General features: G+C 47.0%; 1 protein-coding gene across 1 annotated transcript in view; it reads right to left on the bottom strand.

Moving 5' to 3' along the window:
- CACNB1 (calcium voltage-gated channel auxiliary subunit beta 1) overlaps nucleotides 1-19,503 on the bottom strand; it is a 70,936-nt gene that overhangs the window by 11,322 nt on the left and 40,111 nt on the right. Inside the window, exons 4-7 of the mRNA XM_081969751.1 lie at nucleotides 15,902-16,024; nucleotides 15,006-15,142; nucleotides 1,551-1,627; nucleotides 707-867 (exon numbers count right to left, since the gene is read on the bottom strand). Coding sequence (XP_081825877.1) covers nucleotides 707-867; nucleotides 1,551-1,627; nucleotides 15,006-15,142; nucleotides 15,902-16,024 — 498 coding nt within the window. The remainder of the gene's footprint in view (nucleotides 1-706; nucleotides 868-1,550; nucleotides 1,628-15,005; nucleotides 15,143-15,901; nucleotides 16,025-19,503) is intronic.

Below are 19,503 nucleotides of genomic sequence, written 5' to 3'. Positions count from 1 at the left end.
TAGAACGTTCTACTGATGGAATTTTCCTTGGGTGAGCAAATGGAGAATATGTTCTATTCCTATAATTAGCACAGGGAAAACCCATCATCTTAGGGAAGAGTGAATGGGACATGTCATTTGCATAGTGAGAAAATGGTTGGAATCTTGAATTTTCCATTTTCAAGGATTTATACGGGGGGGGGAGGAGGACTGAGAAAATAATTGGATGACTGAAATATTCCTTTCTTATCCTTCGATTATTTTATTCTCATGATATATAAAGCAGGGAGGGACAGGATAAAGGGCACATAATCTGTTGGATCCATCTTGCAATATGGTCCACACATGAGTATGAACTGGCTGCCAATACATCTTTTAGCTCATACACATGAAAAATAGGTGTGATCACTGGAACATATCATTCTTACAAGACATATATTCACATGTTACAAATGTTATGAACAGAACCTCTGCTTTTTTGCTGTCCAAGAGATTGTGCATTTAATATGCCACCTACTCTTTGAAGGCCATCACCATATTCATTCCTATAACTTTTGCTCAGTATTGCCAGTGGATGATCAGTGACAAGATAAGCTCCCCGACATGCTTTGGTCACCTCTATCCTAGTCGTATAAGGGCTTGACCTTGACAAAAACAGCCTATACACACAGGCAGGCATCTTATCAGGACATAGCAAGCAGGTGCAAGTAAAGAGGGACACTATTACCTTCTTAAAGAAGGCCATGCGCTTGGTGGTAGAGGGAGGTGTGGTGACACTGCTAACGCTAGTTTTAGGGGTGCGCTGGCTCTCGTCGACTCCTGCCTCTTCCTCCTCCTCTAAATCAAGGGCATCTGGGTCATAAGCTAAATTAGTCAGTTCCAAGGTACCTGGGACAAGGATGAGGTGAAAAGGTATGAGAGGTTGGGGGGGCAGGGGGGGGAGAGAGAAAGAAAAAAAAAGCACCAAAGAACAATAACAAAACTGAGAAAAACTGAAAAATAGCAGAAGGTAAAATAAATGAAAAGGAAAGACAAAATAAAATAATAACATAATCTAAAGAAGGCAAGGAAGAGAAAACGGGGTAGAAAGTCCAGTTTCCATAATATGTTGTCCCCTGACAGTGGCTTAAGCACAGACGGGGTTTATTCATAAGCAATGACTTATAGGGAGGAAATCCTGAAGAGGCAGGGCGACCTATACTATTTCAGACAAGGCAAGGGCAATTGCAATTTTTTGTTACTTGCAAATGCAATTTTTTAATTGTTAAGAGAGAGAAAAAGAATATCTAGCATCCTAGAAAGTAGAATGGGCTAGATTATATTTGAAATGTATGTTATTGACTAGCATAAAAGCTTTTGGGCAGAAGGAGAGAGATAAATGTGGGGAATATTCAAATATAGAATACCCATGGAATCTCATTTTGCTGAATGCCTGACTTCACCCATAAAGAGTCAGGTCATCCTGATGCTTCAGACTTTTCCCATTCTCAGTAAGAGATGCAGGATTCTTCAGCTAGGATAAAAGTAGAAAAACAGTGAGAGCCATTGTGTCTGGCAAGGAGAGGCCTTACCACTAGCAGGTGGGGTGGGTCTCCGGGGACCTGTCACCACATCTCCCAGGCTGGAAGTGGAGTTGTCTCCTGATTTACTACAAGAGCAAAAACAAAAACAAACTATTAAAATAAAAGATGGTAAGACGAGATTGTGGAAAAATCAGCTGTGGCATAGGAGAATCACCATAAGATCCAAGCTTGGCAACTTTTCTCAGTAGAAAATTAACTTTTTCATTCAGTTAAATTTTTGGATTTTTGGAAATACATTGCTGCAGGATAACATTACTTAATTGGCTATTTATGTCACCTGATAAGCTTCCCTTGCAAAACTACTACTTGCAACACCAGTTCATCGGGTTCCTGTCTTTTAAATATATTCTGAAGTCAGGTGGCTCTCTAAATCTAATAAATGATAATATTTTTACGAAATTTAAGGCATATTTTGAGTATAGATATAAAACATTTGGTAACCATATTAAGCTTTCAAGAAAGTTGCTGCCCTAATCATTAAAGTTTGCAGATTGCTAAAAATTCTTCATTACAAAAAGGATTTGCAGGAAAATGAACCCGCTAATTAAACTATTAGGAGTCCTGAGAATTAAATCAATTTGAAACTAATATAAACTGCTTTTATACACTTTGTAAGGAGATATTATCTTTTGTATATATTTAAGAAAGGGGTTAGATCCGTGAAAGATTCTGCAGTGTCGCTCAAGTTGTGTTATGGTTGCTGGATATTTTTACTGCTTTAACTTTGGTTGTGAGCCATGCAGAATTACAGCATCTATGACAGTGACGTGCGGTGAGGTTTATGGCTGGTGAGGCACTGATACAGTGGTGGGTTTCATTTTTTTTTTAGATTTGTGGACTTCAATTCCCAGAATTCCACAGCCAGGCATGCTCCGTTCCGATTTAAAGCGAGAGCATTTGTTTTTCTCCTTTGCAAAAGAAGTTTCCTTCTTTCTTTTTCTTTTTCTTCTCCCTTCCCCTCCTTCCTCCCTCTCTCCCTCCCTCCCCCATCTCTCAAACACACACACACACACACACACACACACACACAAACACAGAAGTTGGATTGGACTATCTCTCCTACCCCCTTCCCCCCCCTCTCTCACTCTCTCTCAAACACACATACACACACACACACACACACACACAGAGTTGGATTGGAGGGAAGAGCACCAGTGAGGAGACCACGGGAGGAGGCAGGAAGCCAGTCAAGTAGCCATACTGGAGCACACACACTTTCCCCCAGCCCCGGAAGGATCCAGCCCAGTTTCACTGATTATAGGTTTGAAAAGGCAACGTGGCTCTGTTCATCCAGCCTTTGCCCAAAGCCCCGCACAAGGAGGATGAAGTTTGAATTCCTGCCCCTCCCTCCGACCCACATGTACCTTTTCCAGCTGTTTCAGAGAGGATTTCAACTCTGCTCTTCCCTCCGGTCCTCTGAAGAAGCCCCGCCCAAACGAGCGCCCTCTACTATGAGGCAGGAGAACTGGTGCCTCACCTACATCAGGAATTTTTAGGCTTTTAACCCTTGCTTAATTCTGCTCGAGTGATCATAAAATGCCGAAAGTCAGACTAGATGAGGCATGCAGTTCTCCTGCCTCATAGTAGAGGGCGTTTTTTAGAGGCTTTTTTAAACAGTTAAGCAGAGTCATCCACAGTGATGACTCTGACCTAGCTCAGCCTGACCTCAGCTCTCACCTTTTTCCTTTTACATTTCTTTTCTTTTCATGATGACAGTGGTGAGGCTGTGCCTCCCCTGCCTCACCTGACTGCACGTCACTGATCTATGATGGGCAGCCAAAGAATGGTTGAATGAATGTCCAAGGGATTTTAAGATCCACAATGTACTATGAAGGTTAATGAGGCTAAAGGTTAACGAGGTGCGAGGTGCATGACAATTTTATTTCAGTTTCATTTAGATGCAGTTTCCTGAAATACTTGATGGTAGAAGGAAAGATGAAATTGACACCAACCTTGTACTCTAAAACAGTGATTGACAACATTTGCAGGCACCAGGTGCTACTATACAGTTTTGCATAATGACATGGGTAACGAAACAATTTTTTGAAGATGGCCCCACACATGAGATTTTAGCAGACTCAGCTGCAAGACCTTGTTTAATTGCATTTGAGAATGAGGAAATCTCATAAGAATACTATATTTAATGAGATTTACCCCTCAGATGAGATATTGATTATCAGTGATGCCCAGAAGAGAAGAGATTTTTAAAAATGGGGGGGGGGGGACAAGGCAGTTAGACGAGTACAATTTTGTCCTTTTGTGCATACATCGATCTTGCATGCTTCTAAAAAAGGTGCATTTGACTCCACTGTCTTGATTGCTCTCTTGCCTCTTTTGATCCCTCCCTGTCAGCCTCTGCTTTACTGCTTGCTTTCAGCTGCCATTGAAACAGGGAGGGGGGGGGGAAAGATAATATGGTATTTGGGAGGGGAAGCTTAAGCACAGGAGTGAATGAAGAAGGGAGTGATTTTCTCACCATCTACTGCGCATGCTGCAGATAGTGGAATTGCCACCAAGGCCAACCGTCCGGCATACTAACCTGATGATGGGTTTTGAAGCTGCAGCCCACATGACACCTGTGGGGTGTGTGGATTGGACTGGGGGTTGGGGTTACTAGGGGGAGGGAGTTGGGTCACATATTGATATCTATGATTACGCACGCTTTTGCCTCAGATCTTGCTTTGCTAGCTGCTTTCTACTCATAACCAGTAAAAGTACTCTTAATTCTGAAAAATGGAGTTGCGTGGTTTCTTTCTTGGTTACTGATGGAGGCTGCCCTGACATTAAGCAAGATCTCAGTTTCGCATTCAACCCGGAGTTAACACCTTCCGAGGGGAGTGCAATAAAATCTCAAACTTCAAAAGAATGTCCCACCCAGGCAGCGACCAGAAGGAAGACATGGGAGCAACTGCATCCTCTTGCCCTCTGGAAATGGAGTGAATGGCTGGACTACACTTGGAAGAATAATCCATTCGTCCCAGATGCACATTGGGAGTGGGGCAGAAGTATGATCCTGAGGAAACTCCGTTTGGGGTCACCACAAGGAGACAGAGGCGTCCAGCCACTGAGTGGCAGGAGGTAGAGGAAGAGAACCTTATGATGTCTCAGGCCATGAAACTCTTCAAAGAGGCTTGGGAGAGGTGACGTTTACGTGAGAGTGGTCCTGGAAGAGAAGATGTTCTCCCAGAAACAGAGGAGAGAACTGCAGAGGGTCTGTTCTGCCCGAGAGAGATTGGGACCACCGATGGGGCTGATGATCAGGATGAATGAGCCCCAACCCGAGTAGCAGCGGCTGCCAGAGCCATCCCAAGAGGGGGATGGGCCCCCCGCAGACGCCGGATGGCCAAAGTTCCTCCACTTGGAATGAAATTCGGTGGGGAGGCAAAAGATCTAGGATTTTTTCTCGCTCAAGTGTGGAATTACATGTGTCAGTTTGGTGAGGATTTGCCTACAGAAGAAGCCAAGGTAAGAATTATTACCCTGGCATTAGAAGATAAAGTGGCTGCTTGGATGGTTGCTCTGCATAACGCTAATTCCCTCCTACTGAGAGATTACAATAGGTTTATGGCTGCCCTGAGGAAACGCTTTGATGATCCACTCACAGAGCGAAAAGCCAGAACTAAATTTAAAACCCTCACCCAGGGAAACAGGCCAGTTCCTGAATATACGCAAAAATTTTGGGAATTGTCTGTTTATATGAGGGGTTGGTCCGAACAAGCCCTGTTGGATGGCTTCATGGACGATTTAAACAAAGATATATACCAGAACTGTGTAAACAGGGGGGCTCCCTGCACATTGCAGCACTGGTATGAATTGGCAGCGGATGTGGAAATTGATTTGGCCCGAGACAAGTACCGTGATGACAGTGAAAAAGAGAAGGCTACTCCCCCTCCCAAGGCCCTCCAAAGAGTTCCAAAAGGAGGGAAAAGTTGGTCTACTAGCAAGCCCTGAGTCATCACCTGTTTCCGTTGTGGGAAGGAGGGGCACATCGCAGCAAACTGCCACACCAAGATGGGACCAAAACCTACTACTGGGGGAGAGAGAAAACCAGACAAACAGCCCGGGAAAAGAAGGGAAACCGCCATGAAAGGGGTGGAGCTGACTGCACAGTTCCATCCCACCCTAAGGGAGGGGGAACCATCCTCCTCATCGGAAGAAAGTGAAACCGAATCTGACGACGAATGTCTGTTAAGTTCCCAATTGGGCCCCATGACTATCCCAGTAGAACTAAAAGTACCCTCTACTGGAGCGCAAGAAAAAATGCTGGCCCTCTTAGATTCAGGATGCACACGTTGCATCGTTAGTCCTGAGGTGGTGGAAAAACTGGGACTGAAATTGAAAACTTTAAAAGTCCCCATTGCTTTTTGCCAGCTGGACGGCTCAATAGCTGGGGGGAGCCCTGCCCATTTTGTAACTGAGCCAATAGACATGTGGATGGGAACTCACCATAAGTTTTATTGTCGCCCCAGGAATGGATCGGCCTCTCATACTAGGATTACTTTGGTTACAGAAGTGGAACCCACACATCAATTGGCAGAAAGGGTTGCACATCCGATCCGCAACACCTCCTGAGGGTGAGGGGGGGCTCCAAAGCCCATTAACGCTAAACCTAACCTAGCAGCCACAGGACAAGAAAAAATTGAGGGGGAGGAGAAAATCCCAAAAGAATATTGGGACCTAAAGGATGTTTTCAGTGAGAAATCCTCTGATAAGTTACCCTCTCACCACGCAACAGATTGCAGTATTGATATTCTCCCAGGGGGGAAACTTCCAAAACCCCAAATCTACTCAATGACCCCCCGTGAAAGGGACAAATTACAGAAATTTATTGATAAAAATTTACGAAGAGGGTTTATTGAACCTGCCAGGCCCCGAGTGGCTGCTCCAGTGCTGTTTAGAGAAAAAAAAGATGGCTCTCTTCGCCTCTGTGTGAATTGTAAGAACTTAAATGCGGTGTCAGTACACAATGTTTACCCCCTCCCTCTGATGAAGGACATGTTGGCCCATTTGAGTAAAGGGAGGATTTTCACAAAATTGGATTTAAGGGAGGCTTATTACAGAGTAAGGATTAAAAAGGGAGATGAATGGAAAACTGCTTTCAACTGTTTTCAATTCCGAGTACTCCCTTTTGGCCTACAGAGGGCACCAGCGGTTTTCACGCAACTAATAAATGAAGTTTTGCATGACCACCTATACAAAGGCGTGATAGTCTATCTCGATGACATCCTTATTTACATGGAACACGTGACTTTGGTGCGTTCAGTTCTCAAAAAACTCCGCGCTGTGGAGCTTTATGCCAAGTTGTCTAAATGTGAATTTCATCAGGAAAAAATTGACTACCTTGGTTATCGCATCTCCCACAATGGCATCGAGATGGACCCAGCTAAAGTCCAAGTCGTTACCGAATGGGCACCCCCCCCCGCACCTGCAAATAATTGCAGAGTTTCTTGGGATTTGCGAATTTTTATAGTCAATTTATTCCATCCTTTGCCAGCATTGCGCTACCCATTACAAATCTCCTAAAGTCAAAAGGAGAGGCCAAACCCAAACCAGGGAAGCCATTAAAATGGACTATGGAATGTCAGGCCGCATTCGAAAAACTAAAGAGACTCTTTGCAGCTGAACCCATTTTGAAACACCCAGACATGGATGCACCATTTATCGTTCAAGCTGATGCTAGTGATGTGGCGGTGGGAGCAGTGTTACTTCAAGCAAACACTGACGGGCACCTGCAGCCTTGCGCTTACACCTCCCGAAAACTGACAGAGACGGAGAGGCGATGGGCTATATGGGAAAAGGAAGCTTTTGCAGTCAGGTGGGCTTTGGTGACCTGGCGACATTTCCTTGAGGGAGCTAAACACCCTTTTGAGGTGTGGACAGATCACAAAAATTTGGAAGCATTAAAGACCCCTCGAAAGCTATCTCCTAAACAAATGCGCTGGGCGCAACATTTCAACCAATTCAATTTCACTCTAAAGTACATCCCTGGAGGGAAGAACTTTATGGCGGATGCATTATCCAGACTCCCACAATACAACAGTTCCAAGTTAAGCATGATACTTCCAGTCAGCCCAGCTAAAAGTCTTGCTGCTCCAATGGTTACCAGAAGCCAAAGCAACTCTAAGTTGGAGGTCACAACAGACCTCATCTGCAAACTCAAGGAAAGCCTTGAGTCCGACTACTGGTTTAAGGAACATTCAAATGAATGCACCATGAAAGATGGACTGGCCTGGATAAGCGCTAAATTGTATGTTCCTGCAAGCATGAAGTCTTTGGTGCTACAACGAGCTCATGATTCCCGCATGGCAGGGCATTTTGGGTTTGTGAAAACTCTGCATCTCATCAAAAGACAATTTTGATGGCCGTCTTTGAAAAAAGACATTGAATCCTATGTGGCCAGTTGCCCTGTATGTGCTGCTACTAAGCGACCTCCAGGGAAGCCCCAAGGCCTGCTTCAAGGTGTAACCCATCCTGAATCCCCGTAGAAGGAAATATCAATGGATTTCATTGTCGAATTACCGGAGAGTCAAGGAAATACCGTGGTCTGGGTAGTCACAGACTTGTTCTCTAAACAGGTTCATTTTGTGCCTTATTCCAAGATCCCTTCAGCTAAGTCCTTAGCTAAATTGTTTATTACACATATATACCGTTTACATGGGGTGCCGGGGCACATAATATCAGATAGAGGGGTACAGTTCACCTCCTGGAAGGAGTTTTTGAAGTTGATTGGCTCCGCCCAGGGGTTAAGCTCCGCCTACCATCCTCAGACTAATGGAGCTTGTGAAAGGACTAACTCTGTTTTGGAGCAGTATCTCCGGTGTTTTATCAATTATCAGCAAGATAATTGGACTGAACTGTTACCACATGCTGAAGTAGCATACAACAACTCTGTGCACAGCAGCACCAGTTTCACCCCATTTAGACTTGTCTTTGGGCAAGACTTTGTGCCTATCCCAGAATTGCTCCGGGAAAAACAACTAGTCTTGTCCCTCGCAGAGTGGAGTGACCAGCTCCAAAAGGTTTGGCCCATAGCCCAAAAGACATTGGAAGCTGCTCATCGAGCACACAAGAAACAAGCTGACAAAAAGAGGGTGAAAGAAAGGGAGTACAAGGTTGGAGATCGAGTTTTTCTGTCTACCAAATTTCTCCAAACTACCCAAAAGTCGAAGAAATTAGGGCCTAAGTATGTTGGTCCGTTTCCTATTGTGAAGATCATTAATCCTTTTTCTGTACAGTTGGAATTGCCGAAGTAGCTCAACCGTATTTACCCCGTGTTTCATGTTAACCTTTTGAAAGCAGTGCACACCTCCTCTGTTCGGGCACCTGTACCGTCGCCTCCTGCCCTCTTCTCATTGAAGGAGAGCAACATTTTGAGATCAAAGAGATTTTGGATTCCAGGAGACGTAGGAATCAGGCTCAATATCTGGTCTCCTGGAAACATTTTCCCCCATCCGAAGCTGAATGGGTTAATAAGTCCCATGTTAGAGCTCCTAGACTTTTGCGGAAATTCTACTCTACCTATCCTGATAAGCCCTGACTCATATTGCCATACATATGTCTAATCTGTCTTGTTCCTGTTTTCTCTCTACGTTTTTCCAGGGGTGATGTCCTTTCCTGACAGAGGGTCGGATGTCAGCCTCTGCTTTGCTGCTTGCCTCCAATGTCATCCGTCCTCGAGCCTGACGGAGTAGGATCATGGGCCCGAAACTCCGACGATGGTTGCGGGTAACCACAGGGTCCCCCCTGTGTAATTGTGGATGTAGACTGGGTCGCCTATGGTAAATGTCCGGATCTTTCCCATGGAGTCGGGAGGTGTGTCAGAAGAGTAGTTGGGGTGCAGCCGGTCTAAGTGGGACCAGATTCGGTGTCCCATGAGTAGCTCTGCTGGGCTCCTGCCGGTGGTGGCACTTGGCGTGATGTGTTGGACCAGGAGGTAGTGGTTTATTCACGTTTTCCAATCACCCGGGCCCATTCTGCTTAGGGCCTCCTTGGTAGACCTTACCATCCGTTCCGCCTGGCAATTGGACACCGGGTGGAACGAGGCGACGAGGGCATGCTGGATTCCCTGTGCCGCTAGGAGCTCTTCAAATGATTTGGCCGTGAACTGTGGGCCATTATCAGACACGAGCATGTCGGGGAACCCGCGGGTCATGAACAGCCTCCGTAGTGCCCTCATGACAGTGTCTGTGGTGGTGGATGTCATCAGGACTACCTCCAACCACTTCGAGAACGCGTCCACAACTATGAAGAAGGTTTGCCTGTGCACTGGCCCTGCAAAGTCTATGTGGACTCTGGACCACGGTGCTTGGGGTCGCTCCCATTCTTTTGCGGGTGCCTCTGGGGGAGCCGGCCTGGACTTTTGGCATGGTGTGCATGTGGCCACCCACTCTTGAATGTCTCTGTCCATATTGGGCCACCACACATAGCTCCGTGTCAATGCCTTCATTCTTACTATCCCAGGGTGACCCTTGTATAGAGCCTCCAGCACGGCTACTCGCAGCTGTTTCGGGATGACCACCCAGTCCCCCCACAATAGACAACCCCAGATGGCGGACAATTGGTCATGTTTTGTGATGAAAGGGTTGAGTTCTGTTTCCACTGGTCCCTTGGACCACCCCCTCCACACCCAGTTCAAAATCTGCTTGATGATGGGGTCTTTTTCAGAATAGTGTGCGACGTCTCTGGAGGAGATGGTCCTGTCTAGGCAGTCGATCAGGAGTACCGCAGTCTCGAGTATCAGGTCGGCGAGCAGCTCCGGTAGGGGGCATCGACTCAGTGGTCTGCGTGCCCCAACATGGTGCCCGGATGGTGGATGAGCTGGTATGAGTATGCTGCCAGGAAGATCGTCCAATGGGTCATGCGGGGGGAGAGTGACACCAGGGTCGGGCGGTCTCCAGCCAGTAGTCCCAGTAGCGGCTTATGGTCCATCACCAGGTTGAAGTCCCTGCCGTACAGATATTCATGGAACCGCTTGACCCCCACCACTGCGGCCAGTGCTTCCCGGTCCAGCTGGCTGTAGTTCTGTTCGGCGGCGGACAGCATCCTTGAATAGAACGCGATGGGTGCTTCCGTGCCATTCGGCATCCGGTGGCTTAGGACAGCGCCAACTCCGAAGGGGGATGAGTCGCAGGTCAGCACCAGCGGCAGGGTTTGACTGTATTGGACCAGGAAGGAGTCTGCTGATAAAAGTCCCTTCACCGCAGCGAATGCCTTGGCTTCGGCTTTTCCCCACATCCACTCCGTGTTCTTCGCAGGCAGGCGGTGTAGTGGTTCAGCAACCATCACTTTCTGCTTGAGGAACACGCTATAAAAGTTAAGGAGTCCGAGGAATGCCTGGGGCTTGGTCTGATTTTTTGGAGTGGGGGCTTCCCCAATGGCCCTGATTTTCTGGTTGGTCAGGTGAATCCCGGAGCCATCGATTATGTAGCCTAAGAACTCCACCCTGGGTATGTTTATTTTGCACTTTTCCTTTTTTAAACAGAGGCCCTTAGATTGGATTCTGTCCAATACAGCGTGAACTCTTTTTAAAAGTTGCGCTTCGTTTGCAGTGGATACCAATATGTTGTCAAAATAGGGGACGATTCCTGGTATCCCCTGCAACAGTCGTTCCATGATACTTTGGAACAGCCCTGGGGTGATACTAACTCCGAAATGTAGGCGGTTGCACTTGAACGCCCCCCTGTGCGTTACAATGGTCTGGACTTCTGCGGTAGTGCCATCTACTGGCAGCTGCTGGTATGCCTGCACCAAGTCCAGTTTTGCAAATATTTTCCCCGGGCCAAGGGAATGCAACAGATGTTGGACTACGGGTAGGGGGTACGCACTTTGCTGCAACCCCTTGTTGATTGTGCATTTGTAATCGGCACACAATCTGATATACCCATCAGGCTTGACCAGAGTCACTATTGGCGTTTCCCAGCGGGAGTGATCGACTGGTTCGAGGATCCCCTGGCTCACCAGTTTGTCTATTTCTTTGTCAATTTTCGGTCGGAGGGCGAAAGACACTCTCCTGGGTTTGAGCCGAATTGGGGCCACATTGGGGTCTAGGCTAAACAATATGGGATCTTCCTTGTACTCACCCAGACCGGAGGCAAAAACATCCTCGAACTCCCTAAAATGGTTTCTGCAGTGTTCCCGTGGGCGGCAGCGGTTGGTGCTTGGCCTGCTTCATCTAGGGCATTGACTTTGGCCATGACCATCCCTAGAGCCTGAAACCAGTCTAGTCCGAAAAGGCTCTGGATGTTGTCCCACACCACGATCGCCTGCAGCTTCTTGATGATCCGCTTGTAGCGGACAGTGAACGTGCCTTGCCCCATGAGGGGAACCAGGTTTCCTTGATAGTCGCGGAGGTGGACATCAGGGCTCTTGAGGTCCTCCTTCCACATCGTGGGGATCATCAGTTTCAGCACTGCCCATGAGATGATTGTGAGAGATGACCCGGTGTCTATCTCCATCTCGCAGGGGGCACCCTCGAGGAAGACGGTGACTTTCAGCTTCCTGGGGCGGCTGATTCGGATGTGCCTTACCGGAACCAGGACATTCGGTTTCGGGTGGCAGCTCTGGTGTTCCTGGGAGGATGCGGTGAGGTTGGCCACTTGGTCGTCGGCCTCTGACCGGCGGGGGTGTCTCTGGCTGGGACGTTGTCTTCGGTTTGCCCCCTTCTCCGCTCTCTCGGGGCGACCGATTGTCACTGGGAACTCGCTGCGGTACACTCTGGCGATGTATCCCCTCCGTTCGCATCGCTGGCACGTCGCGTCCCGGAACCGGCAGGTTGCTCTTGCGTGGTTGCCTCCGCAGCTGGCACAGGGCAGGCCGGGCGACTTGAATTTTCGCACCGGCGCTGCGTGGGTACTGCACATGCGGTGGCTGCTCTCTTCATCACTTTCAGAGCTCTCCTGCTCAATGGTCTCACAGTGGACACGGGCGCTCTTGGTTGCCTCAGCGGGTGCGTGGAGGCGCTGGAGGGTCTTGATGGACTTCTGCGCTGACTCGGCTGCTCTTGCCTCACCGAGAGCGACCTGGAGGGAGAGGTTACTTCTCGCCAGCAGTCTTGCCTGTAGGCTCCGGTCTCGGACCCCCATGATGATCTGGTCGAAGATGACGTCGTCCAGCTCGCGGAACTCGCAATGGGCTGCGGCTTTCTGGAGCGTGGCGATGTACTCGTTTATTGTCTCACCATCCATCTGGTTTCTCATGTTGAAGTGATAGCGCCGAACGTACTTGGATGGCTTTGGAGCGTAGTGCGTCTTCAACGTTTGCTGGAGGGTGGTCCAGGAAATGGTGTGCAGCGGCATCAGCGTGGAGAGGTTCTTGGCGGTCTCTAGAACTTCGGGGCCGCAGTAACCCAGGAACAGGTTCTTTTTCCGGGGTTCCGTAACGCCACCAAGATTGTTCGCCTCCAAGAAAATCTCGAACCGCAGCAGATAAGCATCCCAGTCGTCCAATGCTGGGTTGAATGGAGGTGGTTGGGTATATGTGGCCATCGTGACTCTCTCTGGGTTCATAATGGCCAGTTGATGCCTTCCTGCGCTTCGGGTGGAATCACTGCCTTGTGACCGAGCTCTTTGTTAGTGTCTGCCTAATTGCCTTCCAATCCCACCCTCATCGCCAGTGTTAGATTGGGCACAAAAGGCTAGAGATAACAACAGCTCTTTATTTGGTCAAGTACAGGCATCCACTGAGTGAGAGGTCTGGCAGCTCCCTTTTTAAAGGGGAGCTGTCCAGTGCTTCAGCCAATCCGGTCTCTCTCTGTTCCTACCTGAAAAGAGAGGACCTGACTGGAAACTACTATTGTCCTTGCAACAACTAGAGGGGGGAGTATCTAACAGTATGAATGTGTCTGAGGAATTCTGGAAGTTCAAGCCCACACACCTTAAAATTGTCAAGTTTGAAAAACACTGATACATGACATGTGTCTGACTCTGGTATCTGTAATACTTTGTTCTCCAAAACCTTTGTCAGGCAATTTGAAATTAGTCTTGTCTACAAATGGAAAATCTAAAAGTTCAAGTAGCTCATACTCACCTGCAAGAGTAAATAATATGATAAATTAACTAAGATTGTCTCAGCCTTATCTCATTGCTATTTTTAACCCCAATTCTGAATTCACATTTGTGTGAATATAATCTGCAGTTATAATTATAAAAACCACCCCTTTATTAAGTCAAGCCAAGTACCCTTCCAATCTCGTGCTTTCCCACATGATTAGAAGCAGGTAATGGAACACCTAGAAAAAAACTAGGAACATTCCTGACCTTAAGACCTTGAAAAAATTATTCCATTTTAGAATTCTGAATGTCTGGATCCACCCCCGGATTTCTCTCTTGACGTGAGTTTAGAGGAGGAGGGTGAGTTTGAGTCGGCAGAGGAAAGCCCAGAGCTAAGTGTTAGCTGAGTGTCAGGATCGGGGCACGGAGAATGCTAGCCTAATAGAGAAGTCTCAGCTATGTCAATCAGATATGTGACAGACTAGGCTGAGCAAGCCGAGCTACAGTTGCAGCAAGTTGGTCGGGAGGCTCCAGGTGAGGACTGGGAGCAGCTACTAACTCTTAGCAATGAGAAGGGGGTGGAGCAGGAGTGGGTTGCTGCCAGCATTACTACTGATTCAGCGTGCAATCACTGCCGGTTCGGCACATGTGTGCATTTGTACCTAAAAAGCTCTGCGCATGCGCATAATGTTAGAAAAGGGGAAAAATTAGATTGTTTTGCGCATGCGCAGAACCAAAAAATCAAGATAGTGCCGCCACCGCAAGAACCGGTTTGGGAGCATGGAAGGACGACTCATTGCCTATTCAGCCAAACTGGTCCAAACCGGTAGGAACCCACCTCTGGGGTGGAGTACATGCCTCCTCCTGATCCAAGGAAACATATAGCAGAGAGGAGACAGGCACAATGCTAGTCATCTAGACTACTCACAGAGACAACCTTGCCTCTCATGAGGGGCTGCAACAGTGTTGCCTACTTAATTCTGTCCTGAGAACTTGAGCATATATCTCATGAATGGCTTTCCTAGATTTTACATGTGCCCATTGGACTCAGTTACTCATTGATTCTCACTGAATAAGCACCTGTAGTCTCTTGCTATATCTGTATGTGTAGAGCGGAGCAGCACACTGAGTTGCTAAATTGCAAAAAGGCATTGAGGTTGACAACATTTCTGAGTTCTCAGGTGTAGAACTTCCTTGGTCTTTGATTCAGGGATGGGGTACTTGCAGCCCTTCAGATATTCTTGGATTCCATTAACAGTACTTTCGGCTTCAGCTAACATTTCAGGAGTAACAGGTAGATATGGATATAATTAAAAACAGTGAAAGATAACAGGTTTCTCTTGGTTGGTCTGATAAAACACCAAGCATTCAGCTTTTCTAAAAACAAAACTTTTAAAATCAACTATCAGAGCACTGAATTGCAGAGTAGTTCCTCCTTCTCCTCATCCTATCTCACCTGGAACTGAGCCGATGTTGTCTCATCTTAAATTCCTGTTGCATCCTCATGTACTCTAGTTTGACTGGGCTTGGGATGAAGCCCACTTCACAACCCTCTTTGACCAGACGTCCAATCCACCAATCATTGTTATATTTCTGAAGCAGAGAAGACAAAAACAAATATATAAAACACATACAATTTATAAGGTGGAAAACAGAGAGGAGAGCCATTCTGGGTTGCTGTTTGTTACCTATTGATAAATACTAATGGTTTTCAAGTTTTCATATCATAAATCCCACTAATCGCTTGGGTCTCCCCTTAGGTAAAAACCAAATGCCTACTTTGTTCAACAAGGATAGTGTGTGTGTGTGTGTGTGTGTGTGTGTTTACAGAACTCTCTTCTGTACTGATCAAGTACCATAAGTTTTAAGAATCTAAAAGATGTGTTAACACTACTAATTATTCTGCAACTATAAAATGAGAGCTAATGGGGTTAAAGCAGCATTTCCCACTGTGGGAGCAATTTTATGTAAGCCCAGATGAAAAATATTTTCAAATAATGAAAAGGAGGGAGGAGGTGGAAAAGATACATTGGTCATGTTTAGTATGTCAAACCCCTTGTAATTTTCTTAGTCCCTTGTACAAGAAGCTCTACCAAATTATCCCTTCTCTTTGCCTTAGCTTGCTGTATGGGAGACTGATGCCTCTGCTTCATTTCACTCTCTTTTTCTGTTTCCTGATTTAAGAGTGGGAGACATGCCCCACCCAGATTATTACTACCTTAGATAGGACCAGTAGTAACAGTTTCCTTGGTTAAGAAACACTGGTCTGTACGTTTTATAACCCTTGGGACCAGGATGAGCTCTTACATTTCCCCATCAGATTGTTTCCGCGGCCTCATCTCGATGTCTTACCTCTTTGATGTGAAGGAAGTCTTTGGGTTCAAAACAAATAGACATGCCTTGGACTGGCACATCATCATTGGGAGAAGGATTATAGCCCACATTTGTCCTCACAGCAAATGCTACCGGCTTGGTCTACAAAACAACAAGCAAAAACACTTTGATGGAGAAGCCTATTTATGACTGGTTACAGCATCCAACTCGCAACCTTCACAGCCAGTTTCTGGCAAAAAAAAGGCAAATTGCAAAAGTTAGATTTGCACAACAAACATATGATTTGTTTAATAACAGTAGTGATTTACCACTATAAAAATAGTTGTAAAGTTGGGCTTGGTTTCACGATGATTCAATTAATGACTGTACCAATTTAACAACAGAAATCCCAAGCCCAAGTATGGTTGCAAACCAAGGACTACCTGTAGAAGAGAAAGAACTTGAGAAAAATCAGAAAATACAAAGACCTGCAAATAGAAATAAAATGTCTATGGCAAAAGAAAACAAAATTAGTATCAATAGTAATAAGCTCCTTGAGTGCAATGTCAAAATATCTGAACACACTTAAACACCATTGGCATTGATGAAATCACTTAGTGATTTAAATTGCAAAAGACAGCTTTACATGTAATAGCTTACATCCCACAACGATACCTATAACACCGTGAAACAATGTCTGCCTATCCCAGACCCTTGGGAAGAACTTGATAGATAAAAATGCCAAATCCAGTCTAAACATCTGGCTGGCTGTCACCAATAATAATAGCTAATGTATAATAAGCTATATTGGTGTGCAGAATACCCATGGGACAGAACATTTTAGGAACCTTCCCAACTTTCTTGCAGTTGTTTTGATTATGAGATACATTTCCAGACATTTTTCCTCACTTTTTTGTTTTGTTATTTGGTGAACTTTGGCAAAGTGTTAACAGGACTGCTAATAATCCTTTTGAATCACGAGAAGTGGGGTGAGTGGGGTATATATATACTGTTACACATTTTAAAACTTAATTGTTTTGCACCTGCGCTTCGCAGCTGCCCCAGCCCCAGGCCACCGATCGGTCGAGCAACTGATGGAGCGGCTAAGCTAGTGATTCCTTGTGCGGAATGAAAAGAGCGTAGAAGTTTAAGAGGCCAAGGAACACGTGCAATTCGGCCTTGGAGGTAGGAATGGGGGTGTTCCGTATGACTTCAAGTTTTGAGGGGGTGATGTGGATGCCCTGGGCATCCACAAGGAAGCCCAAGAATTCCACCTGGGGCACAGCATAAGGCTCCATAAGGCTCTGGAAGATTCCTAGGGCCACAGAGACACCAAATTGGAGCCTGCAACAATGGAAAGCCCCTCGGTGGCTGACGATGGTCTGGGAGGCTGCGCCTCATCATCCACCAGGAGCTTCTGGTAGGCCTGAGCCATAACCATCTTCACGAAGATGCAGCCCTGCCCCAAAGAGTGGAGCAAGTGCTGCACCACGGGAACTGGATAAGAGTTTGCCCGGAGGCCCTTGTTGATGGTAGATTTGTAATCGGTGCAGACCCTGATGGACTCGTCGGCCTTAATGGGGATCACAATTGGGGTCTCCCATTTGGAGTGGTTGACAGGTTCCAGGACGCCTTGTGCCAAGAGCTTGTCCAGCTCTGCATCTACCTTGGGCCTCAAGGCAAACAGCATCCTGCGGGCCTTAAGTCTGATGGGGGCAACCTGGGGGTTTAGATTAAGGGAGACAGGGGAACCCTTGTATTTACCCAGGGTGCCGTCTAAGATGTCAGCAAACTCCTGGAGGATGTCTTCGACAGACCTGGCTTGAGGGGAAGTGTGGTGCACCCTCGCTGGAGATAGGCCCAGCTGAGGGAACCAATCTAGGCCCAAAAGGGCAGGCAGGAGCTTTTCTATGACTAGAATAGGCAGTATGCCATGAAAGTCAGCATAGTCAACCCAAACAGTCAGTTAGCCTAGGGTAGGAATTACAGTCCCCTGGTATTCCTTTAAGGTGGTGTCAGCCACGGTCAGGTGGTCTCATTTGATGGCCTGGCACAAAGTGGACAGGGTGTTCCATGAAAGAAGTGACCTGGAGGAGCCAGAGTCAACTTCCATGCACCATGGAGCACCTTCGATCAGCAGAGAGATGTAGATCTTCTTGGTGTGAGCCGAGTGAGCCGTTGCCATGCTGATCAAGGTGGCAGGGAGGTCTTGCTTCCTGGGGATGACGAAGCAGTCATCTCTGGGCGTGGATGGATGGCATTGAGGCCGAGCGGCCGGCAGCCAGTAGTTGGCAGGGGCTGGAGCTGGAAGGGAAGCACAGCAGACATGTGCAAATTGGCCTTTCTTGCTGCAGTGGCAGCAAACAGCGGTTTTAAAGGGACAGGCAGTGCGAGCATGGGCACCTCCACAGCCCAAGCAACCTCCAGCCTGAGGGCGAGAGGAGGTAGGAGCAGCAGCTCATCTGCTAGGTTGCAACCTGAGGCGGTTGACTTGGTCTTCCTCAAGGTCATCTAGAGGGGTCAGCTCATCAATGAGACAGGTTCTCAGGAGTTGCGAGACATACTGCTGGCATTTTTGTATTTTGACCATGAATCTGTCAGAGAGTTCAGCAGCTCTGGCTTCATCCATGGCCATTTGCAGGTTGATGTCAGAGCAGGCCAGCAGTCTCCACTTAACGCGGATGTCTCACATCCCGCAAATGAACTGTTCCAGCAGTGAGTCATCCAGGTGAGGGAATTCGCATTGGATGGCCGCTGTTCTGAGGGACGCGAGGAACTGCCTGACCGTGTCAGTGTCTTTTTGGACACATTGCCAGAAAGCATAGTGCCAGGCAATGTGGGAAGGCGTTGGAGCATAGTGGTTCTTGAGTTTAGCAATAAGCGTGTCCCAAGATAATGAGTGGACAGCCAGTGGGGCAGCCAAGGTTCTAGTGGTCGTGAACATGCCGGGACTACAAGAGCTGAGAAAAAAACGCATTTCCGATCCTCAGGTGGTAATTATTGGCTATCAAAAAACATTCAAATCTCTCCAAAAACCATCCCATGATTCCGTAGTGGAACCAAAAGGGGCAAAATGGGGGAGAGATGCCATTGTAGCCCCCTTCACCAAAGCTGAGGAGAAAAGAGAGATTTTTTTCTTCTTCTTCTTTCTTCTAGCTGTTCATGCAGTGGGGTTCCTCAGAATCCCACCCTCGTCGCCAGTGTAGAAGTCTGGACCCACAGAAGAGGTGACAAACTGGCTGAGGTAAAAGGGAACAGCTTTATTGCAACAGAATAACCAACAGGGTAACTATGGGACACTTCAGCACCTTGCTCTGCTTGACAGATATTTGTATGGGAACTGTCAAGCAGAGCAACCAATAGTAACAGAGTAAAAAATCCGCTTCCAGCCAGGCGCTATCCAATAGCCGCGAGCCTTTGGTTGCCGGGCTGTCAGTCGTAAATCGAGGACTTGAGGACGTAAGTCGTGGACTTAAAACCGGTCGCAAGTTGAGGACATTACAAATAGTATACTAGTTTGCTAACAAAAACCCCATTTAGATAAGATCATAAAGTATCTGCAGAAATTTAAGGCTGGGATAAACACGGGAGTTTTTAAAGCAAAACAACTGAAGGCAAGATATCCAAATAATATCACAGAA

The sequence above is a fragment of the Natrix helvetica genome, assembly GCF_964273705.1.
Source record: "Natrix helvetica genome assembly, chromosome: Z".
NCBI lineage: Eukaryota > Metazoa > Chordata > Lepidosauria > Squamata > Natricidae > Natrix > Natrix helvetica.
Note: the sequence above shows the minus strand (reverse complement) of the source record. Positions and strands in the feature narration are given on the sequence as shown.